The sequence below is a fragment of the Tupaia chinensis genome, unplaced genomic scaffold, assembly GCF_000334495.1.
Source record: "Tupaia chinensis unplaced genomic scaffold, TupChi_1.0 Scaffold000418_1, whole genome shotgun sequence".
Lineage (NCBI taxonomy): Eukaryota > Metazoa > Chordata > Mammalia > Scandentia > Tupaiidae > Tupaia > Tupaia belangeri.
Window position 1 is genome coordinate 436,361 of NW_006159923.1, and position 8,992 is coordinate 445,352.

Sequence of the window (8,992 nt, forward strand, 5' to 3'; positions counted from 1 at the left end):
AGAGAAAGACAGAGAGAGAGAGAGAGAGAGAGAGAGAGAGAGAGAGAGAGAGAGAGAAAGGGAGTGAGAAATCACCCTCTGAGGGGGATGCCAATCCCTTCTCCTCCATTCTCCTCTCTACAGTTTGGGCATGCACACCTGATTTTCAAGCCCCTGGATCTGAGACTAAAACCATGGAATTGCCATGTGGGATCCAGTTCCCTTAACTTCTACCTGCTGGTTCCCTTATTATTATTATTTTTTAAAAACTTTATTTATTTATTTATTTTAATTTGACCAGAGAGGGACAGACAGAGAGGTTAAGTGAGAAAGCAAGCCACCAGGTCTCAACCTGAACCACGCCACCTGCTGGCCCTTCTGCTCATTCTTTTTAAACAGAAGAAATAACATGGTGTACTGATAGGAATGATAGAAAGGAACAGTGAACATGCTGATGTAGAAGAAAACAGGCATTGCTTGGCCAGTATCTTTGAAAAAGTGCAGACAAGGTTTGGTGCTCAAGTGTTGGAATCGGTGTCAGGTAGTTCACACAGGGTTAAAGGAATGAGCGAGGGGCCAGCAGGTGGCATGGTGGTTAAGGTGCTGGACTCCCATGTGGTTGACCACAGTTCTAGACACTTTCTCTCCCTCCTTCTCCCATCAAACTTGAAAAATAATAATAATGAGTAAATTTTTAAAAGAATTATTTTATTTAACTTCATTTATTTATTTTAAATTTGAGCAGAGAGGGACAGAGTGAAGAGAGAGAGAGAAAGCAAGCCGTCAGGTCCAGGACTTGAATAGTGGGCATCTTGTGGGAGTACAGAGCCCTCAACCATCACACCACCTGCCGCCCTCAATAAATAAATATTTTTTAAAACTATGGGAATGAGGGGGAAAAGGTGGATAAGTGAGGTGTTGTGAATTTGTGAGCTTACTCCCACGATTTTCTTAGAGAAATGGGAAGAAAAGTCATTAGCCAAGAGTGAAGAAACAGTGGCGGTTTGATGAAAGAGGAATAATATGATATATGAACAATTCTTTAGAATTATGGGCAGGGGAAACTAGGTATTCGAAACCAAGTTAAAGAGAAAATGGGGCGCACTACCGTTTGCCTTGCGAGATTAGTCCCTCTAGGCGCTCGGTAGTCAGCGTCCCGTTTCCTTGGAAACCGAACCAGACAAGAAAGCGTCAGGTCTCGCTTGTAAGTTTGAGTGGCTTGGTTACCGCGCGATCCACGCTGAGACAAAGAAGTTGGAGAGATCGAACAGGCATCTAGAAGACCAGGGTTCCGCGGACTCACTACTCCTCGTTCATTTTCTCCAATGGCGCATGTCTTTGAGAAGTAGGTAAAAAGGAGCGTCGGCGGGATAGAGGAGTGCGCATGCGTGATTCTCCCCGCCTTAACGTCGTCCCGCCCACTCCGATGTGATCCGGAGTCTTCTGACCACGCCCATCCCTGCCAACATCTTGCTGCCCCGCCCCTTTCCCCCTAGCCTTCTGCTCTACGTGCTTGGTAAATTGGGATTTGGAGTTCCGTAACAGACTCCAAGACTGTTTGAAGTTTGCTGCGTGCAACCCCATGGGCTGGGAATGATGGAATTTTTTTTTTCCCTGCCCTCCTCTCTTTCCAGACCTAACCACTCTAAGAATTACTCTGCAGTCCACAAGTTGCAGAGTCTGGTGAGTTGGGAGGGATAGAGCAGAGCTGGGGGCTAGCAGACCTTGTAGCCCATCCACTTAGAACTTGCACTATTCTGACTCCTGTGGAGCCCTGAATTCCAATCCCGCATGTATCACACATTTGCTGTGGGACCTGGAGCAAATCTCTGCACCTCGTTTTTCTCCTCTAGCTACTTTATGAGAATGTAGGGATGGGTATATTATTGCTGTTCTCTTATTCCTTGCTGATTGCTATTCTGATTTTCTGAGGGTGGGTAGCAGGTCTTTTCCATGCTTTGTGTTTCTCAGACTTCTTAGCGCCTCACAGCCTGGATGTGCTTAGTAAGTTCTGGCTGACTGATTTTTTTTAAAAAAAGTGATAGCTAATGTTTATGGGATAGTTACCAAATACTTTACAAATACCATCTTTGGAATTCTTTTACCAACCTATGGAGAAATGTTTTATCAATAGATCTCCTTTACAATTGAGAAAATTGAGGCTCAGAGAGGTAAAATCACTTGCTAGAAGTCACAGATATCTGTAAAAGATGGAGGTGGGATTTGAACTTACCATATTGTGTGACCAATCGCATTATGTTTGGTAGAATTATGTCCCATGGCAGCGGTCCAAGCAGAAAACCAAGACATTTACTTTGCCTCCAGTGCGACCAGCTGGCAGCCACTCTAAAAGCAAAATGAAGACTGTGATGAAGGCCCAGCCAGGTGGGTGCAAGTACTGGGGTGTTCTGGGGGTTGGAGACCTGATAGATGGCTGCTCTTGGCCCTCTTCATCATAGAGTAGGCTAACTGATAAAACAAACAATCTCTGCATTTCAAGGATTAATATAGAAGTTTATTTCTCATTTATGCCAAAGTACATTTGTAGATCTGGGGGTAGAAGGTACTCTGTTCCAGGAGGTAATTCAAGGAACCAGGCTCCTTTGACCTGTGGCTTTGATATTATGTAAGGCCTTGAAGTTATCTGCTGGATATTTCTACAACCAAGTGACTGAAAAGGAAGAGAGAAGGCAAGAACACAAGATGATTTTGTGGGCAGTTTTTTGGGGCCCAGAATTAAGTGACACCCATCATTCCCATTCATGTTCCAGGGAAAGGGAACATCCCATCTTCCCCTATCCTTAACCACAGGGGAAGATGGGAAATGTAGTCCAGCTATGTGTCCAGGGGAAAAGAAAACAGGGTTTGGTGATCTTGGAGGATAATCTCTGCCACATCATTGCCACATTTTCCAGGGGAGTTCTGAGATCTTGGCTCAGGCAGACTTGGGTTTAAAGCTTGGCTCTACCGTTTACATACTTGGGAAAGTTATTCATCTCTCTGAACCGAAGTTTTCTCATTTGTGAAATGGGGACATTACCGAAAAAAAACCCAGAAAAACTACATGTGAATCTGAATGTGTCTGGAAAAAAAAAAAAAAAAAAGGTCAATTTAAAATAAAAAGGTAAATAGGGTTACTACCACTAAAGAAAAGAAATACTTATTATTAAAGCTACAAATCTTCCTTAAGCAATTAAGTTCAACTTAGGAATCTTCTACTTTTTATAAATACTTGTATGGGGAATTTTGGAACTTGGTTAATTAAATTCCCCTAGCCTTTTAAGTCAGATTTTAAAATGTAATATATTCATTTTCATTGTTAAATAGTTCACTTATTGGATTAACAACGGCCATTGGGTATTTCAATAATTCTTGCATGTGTAATAAATAAACTTCTAAATTTGGGCAAGTTTATACTCTCCTAAAAGTTCTAGTAATTTATTCACATCTAATAAGAGTGTCTTAATAAAATGGAATCTGGAAGGGTCTAGAAAAAAAAAAAAAAAAAAGGTCAATTTAAAATAAAAAGGTAAATAGGGTTACTACCACTAAAGAAAAGAAATACTTATTATTAAAGCTACAAATCTTCCTTAAGCAATTAAGTTCAACTTAGGAATCTTCTACTTTTTATAAATACTTGTATGGGGAATTTTGGAACTTGGTTAATTAAATTCCCCTAGCCTTTTAAGTCAGATTTTAAAATGTAATATATTCATTTTCATTGTTAAATAGTTCACTTATTGGATTAACAACGGCCATTGGGTATTTCAATAATTCTTGCATGTGTAATAAATAAACTTCTAAATTTGGGCAAGTTTATACTCTCCTAAAAGTTCTAGTAATTTATTCACATCTAATAAGAGTGTCTTAAACCTTTACCTTAACCTTTAACTTAAAATAATCTAAATAAAAATCTTATTTACATCTTTAAAATTAGAATCACAGGATTAGTCTATTAATCATTCTATCTCTTAAACAATATGATGAAATACTAGCTAGCTACATATAAGATTAACACAAAATTAGTTTATTTCATCATCATAGTACTTAGTACTAAAACTTCTCAGGATTAAGCATATCAACCTAGGGACTGGCAGGTGGCATCATGGTTAAGGGTGCTGGACTCCCACATGGCTGACCGTGGTTTGAGTCCTGGACCTGGTGGCTTGTTTTTCTCACTTTCTCTCTCTCTGTCTCTCTCTTGCTCTGTCCCTCTCTGGGAAAATTAAAATAAACAAACAAATAAATACATAAATAAAGAAAGTTAAATAAAATAATTCTTCTTTTTAAAGGGGGGCCAGCAGGTGGCATGGTTAAGGTGCTGGACACTCCCACATGGCTGACCATGGTTCAAGTCCCAGACCTGGTGGCTTGCTTTCTTACTTTCCTTCTCTGTGTGTGTGTGTCTTTTTATGGTCAAATGAATAAATAAAAGTAGATTAATAATTCTTAAAAAAAAAAAGAATATCAACCTATTAAAAATCTCACATCTTTCCCCAGTAGACTGCACCAGGAGCAGGGGTTTAGGTGGGGACTGAGATTAGAGCTGCAGCTCCTGGTGATCCGTCTCATATCGGTGCAAGACAGGCTGCGAGGGAGCAAGTACCCTCCAAATGCTGGCAGAACCACAGCCAGCTAGGCTGTGATTTTAGAGGACCTTAAAGACTGCCAGTCAGAATTTGTAAAGCTCTTGGGAACCAGCAGTTAGCGTAATGGCTCTGTTGCTGGACTCCCACGCAGTCGATCGTGGTTTGCGTCCCGGACCCGGAGGCTTAGAACTCACGCCGGGCGCGTGTGCGTGCGTGCCCAAGATCCCGAGAGGAGAATGGAGGAGAAGGGATTGTGGCGTGACCATCCCCCGAGGGGTGATTTCTTGCTTTCTGTCTCTATGTCTCTGTCTGGTGAGCGCACGCGCCCTATAGCAAAAAACCTCTCAAAAAAAAAAAAATAAAGAATTTGTAAAGCTCGTGTGCTTTGGTGCTGTGGTCCCAATCCTCAGACCATCAGAAATAAGTGATAGCTAGTGACTATATCCAGCCCAGAATGTGAGAACACAGGGGCCAGGATTCAAGCTGTATTAGGCCATGTGGGATCTGGCTTCCTATGCACAATGCTTAGCTACTGTGCACAGGGCTGTCCCAGTATAGTAACTTCTTATTTTTTATTTGTGTTTTTAATTTTTGCTATAGGGCACTCACTAGAGAGAGGCAGAGACAGAGAGAGAGAGAAAGAAAGAGAAATTGAGAAATCAACCCCCATGGGGGGTGGTCATGTTGTAATCCCTTTTCCATTCTTCTCTCAGCATTTTGGGCATGTACACACACATACACCCAGTGTGATTTTTAAGGTGCTGAGTTTGGGACTTAACTGTGGCGTTGGCTATGTGGGATCCAGCTGCCTTAACCTCCACACCACCTGCTGTCCTGTAACTTCTTCTTTTTATAAAGCATTATTTATTTAATTTTATTTATTATTATTCTTTCTTTCTTTTTTTAAATTTGTGATAGGGCACATGTACTCACCAGAAAGAGACAGAGAGAGAGGGCAAATGAGAACTGACACCCCCTCCACCCCCCAGAGGGAGACGACAATGGCCATGCTCCAGTCTCTTCTCCGTTCTTCTATTGGCACTTTGGGCACATGCGTGCACACATGCACTCATTGTGATTTTCAAGCTGTTGGGACTGGGACTTGAACTGCAGAATTGGTTTTGTGGAATCCAGGTGCCTTAACCTCCATACCACCTGCTGGGCTGTAATTTCTTCCTTCTTTTTTTTTTTTTAGAGAGAGATTTTTGCTATAGGGCATGTGTGTTTACTGGTGAGACACAGAGAGATAAGACAGAGAGCAAGAAATCACCCTCTCCCCCCCAGGGGGGATGGCCATACCACAATTCTTTCTCTATTCTCTTCTCTGGATCTTGGGTACACACACGTGCCTGGTGTGAGTTTTAAGCTGCTGGGTTTGGGACTCGAACCACAGTCAACTACATGGGAGTCCAGCAACGTAACCATTACTCCACCTGCTGGCCCCTCTTCTTTTTAAAACAAACCAATTAATTATTTAATTTTATTTATTATTATTAACATTTGACCAGAGAGAGAGGGGGTCTGGGACTCAAACTGTGACCAGCTTTGTGGGAGCCCAGTGCCCTAACCACCACACCATCTGCTCCCCAATTCTCCTTTTAAAAAAATTATTTATGGGGCCAGCAGGTTGCATGGTGTGTTTAAGATTACTGGACTCCCACATGGCTGACCATGGTTCAAGTCCTGGACCTGGCAGCATGCTTTCTCACTTTCCCTCTCTCTCTCACTCTGTCTCTCTCTGGTCAAATTGAAATAAAGAAAGACAGAAAGAAAGAAAGTTAAGTATTTCCTAAAAAAATATGTTATTGGGACCAGGAGTTAGTGTAATGGCTATGTCGCTGGACTCCCACGTAGTCGACCGTGGTTCGAGTCCGGACCCAATGGCTTAAACTCACGCCGGGAGCATGTGCGTGCGTGCACAAGATCCCAAGAGGAGAATGGAGGAGAAGGGATTGTGGCGTGGCCATCCCCCCTGGGAGGTGATTTCTTGCTTTCTGTCTCTCTGTCTCTCTCTGTCTGTCTGGTGAGTGCACGCGCACTATAGCAAAAAAAACCTCTCCAAAAAAAGAAAAAAAATGATTTATTATTGTTTGCTTGTTTTAAAAATTTTTAAAAAATATTATTTATTTACTTTTATTATTTTTTAAATTTGTGATAGGGCATGTGTGCTCACCAGAGACAGAGAGGGAAAGTGAGGAATCAAGCCACCAAGTTGGGGACTCTAACAATGGTGGGCCATGTGGGAATCCTGTGCCTTAACCACAACGCCACCTACTGACCCCGATCTGTAACTTATTTTTCGAGAGATTTTTGCTATAGGGCATGTGTGCTCACTGGAGAGGCAGAGAGACAGAGAGACACAGAAAGACAGAAAGTGAGAAATCACCCCTCTGCCCGGGGATGGCCACACTGTAATTCCTTCTCCATTCTCCTCTTGGGATCTTGGGCACACGTGCATGCAAACACACATGTACCTGGTGTGAGTTTTAAGTTTCTGGGTCTGGGATTTGAACCGTGGTTGTCTACGTGGGTGTCCAGTGATGTAACTATTATGTTATCTGCTGGTCCCATTGTAACTTCTTATTTAATGTTTGCAACAACCCTGTGAGAAAGGCATGATGATGGAATGTGTTGGAATCCTGGCTGTCTGGTTCATTGGTTCTTGTTCTTTTTTTTGGAGAGGTTTTTGCTATAGGGCATGTGTGCTCATCAGAAAGACAAAGACAGAGAGACAGAAAGCGAGAAATCATCCCCCTGGGGGATGGCCACTCTGGAATCCCTTCTCCTCCATTCTCCTCTTGGGATCTTGGGCACGCACACATGTGACCGGTGTAATTTTAAGGCATCGGGTCCGGGACTCAAACCGCGGTCGACTACGTGGGAGTCTAGGGACATAGCCATTAAGCCAACTGCTGGTCCTGGTTTTTGTTCTTAACCTCATCCTATGTGATCTTCCCTTGAGCCAGGCTGGTGGGAGAGCAGGGATTCAGGCCTGCCAGACTCTGGTGTTATCTCGTGTGTCAGCTACTGGCCAGACACAAACATGGAGTTCCAGCTCTCCTCTGACTGGCTGATTTGGGGGGAGGGTGCCTGGCTGTCTCCCGTTGGTATCCTTGTCCACCCTGCCTGTGCCCATAGTCACAGCTTTCACCTGGGGTCGTCCTACCCTTATGTCAAGGTCCAGAATGGCGCCTTGAGCTGAGGATGTGTGTATCCTCTGTCCAGTGTCTTGGTGTAAGGTTGTGAGTGGGTGGGGCTGGGGCCCGGACCCCCTCTCCTCAGTGCATTCTCTGAGACCGGGTCTCAGGCCTGCCTGTACCCTTACCCTCTCCCTGTCCTTCCCTGTCTGTCCTCAGCCTCGCATTCCAAGTCCACCACATTGGTGACAAGTCAGCCAAAGCATCTACAAGAACCACAGAGAAAGGAGAAGTCGAACCCAGGGAAGATGCAGGCCAAAGTCCGCTTACTGAGGGTATGAGGAGCATCTGCCCAGAGGGCCCAGGGCAGGGGGCGGGCATGGTTGTAGCAAACATGCACTGAACACGTCACGGGCACCAGACGGAACTCATTTCTTCCTCGCAACGACCCTGTGTAAACTCGTCTTCATTCCCGCTTTACAGACAGGGAAGCTGAGGTGTAGGGAGATAAACGATTTGCACCAAGTCACTCAGCCGGAAAATGGCAGTACCAGAGGTTGAAGCCAGTTACACAAAGCATTTGCTGTTATGTTTAAGACATGACAAAACAATCAGAATTGCTTTTATTTTGTTGCATTAGGAATACAACCTAGTGGGTTGTTTATCTTTTTTTATTTGTTTGTTTGAGAGGTTTTTGCTATAGGGTGTGTGCGCTTGCCAGAAAGACCGAGAGAGACAGAGAAACAGAAGGCGAGAAATCACCCCCCAGGGGGGATGGTCACACCGCAATCCCTTCTCCATTCTCCTCTCAGGATCTTGGACACGCACGCACACGCACCTGGCGTGAGTTTAAGTCACTGGGTCTGGGACTTGAGCCAGAGTCGACGACATGGGAGTCCAGCGACATAGCCATTACGCTAACTGCTGGTCCTGCCTCCAAGAAAGTTTTTTAATAGCTCAGTGACTGACTACTATATAAAGAAAAAAGGCAAAAGGGGCCGGCAAGTGGCATGGTGGTTAAGGGTGCTGGTCTCCCACAGGGCTGACCACAGTTCAAGTCTCAAACCTGGTGGCTTGCTTTCTCGCTTTCCCTCTCTCTAATTCCATTCCTCTCTGGTCAAATTAAAATAAAGAAATAAGTAAATAAAGTTAAATAAAATAATTCTTTTAAGAAAAAAGGCGACATATATTTGCTTTGAAAGCCTTTTTCCTCTTTAATCTCTAACCTCTCTCTGGCGAGCACAAGTGTCCTCTGCCGTTGGTCATGTGGGACCAGCTGCAGAGGAC

The 8,992-nt window shown here is 43.8% G+C and overlaps 1 protein-coding gene across 5 annotated transcripts in view; it reads left to right on the forward strand.

Annotated features, from left to right (window-relative positions):
* Window positions 1-1,166: 1,166 nt before the first annotated feature.
* CUNH20orf96 (chromosome unknown C20orf96 homolog) overlaps window positions 1,167-8,992 on the forward strand; it is a 19,550-nt gene continuing 11,724 nt past the window's right edge. For 3 of the 5 annotated variants that reach the window (XM_006154695.2, XM_006154697.2, XM_006154696.1), the window contains exons 1-4: window positions 1,167-1,324; window positions 1,614-1,662; window positions 2,247-2,364; window positions 7,925-8,040. In XM_006154695.2, the coding sequence (XP_006154757.1) occupies window positions 1,305-1,324; window positions 1,614-1,662; window positions 2,247-2,364; window positions 7,925-8,040 (303 nt within the window). In that variant the 5' untranslated portion in view covers window positions 1,167-1,304. Of the gene's footprint in view, window positions 1,329-1,392; window positions 1,496-1,613; window positions 1,663-2,246; window positions 2,365-7,924; window positions 8,041-8,992 lie in introns of those variants that run through there. The other 2 variants (XM_027774266.1, XM_006154698.2) reach the window with 2 other exon arrangements.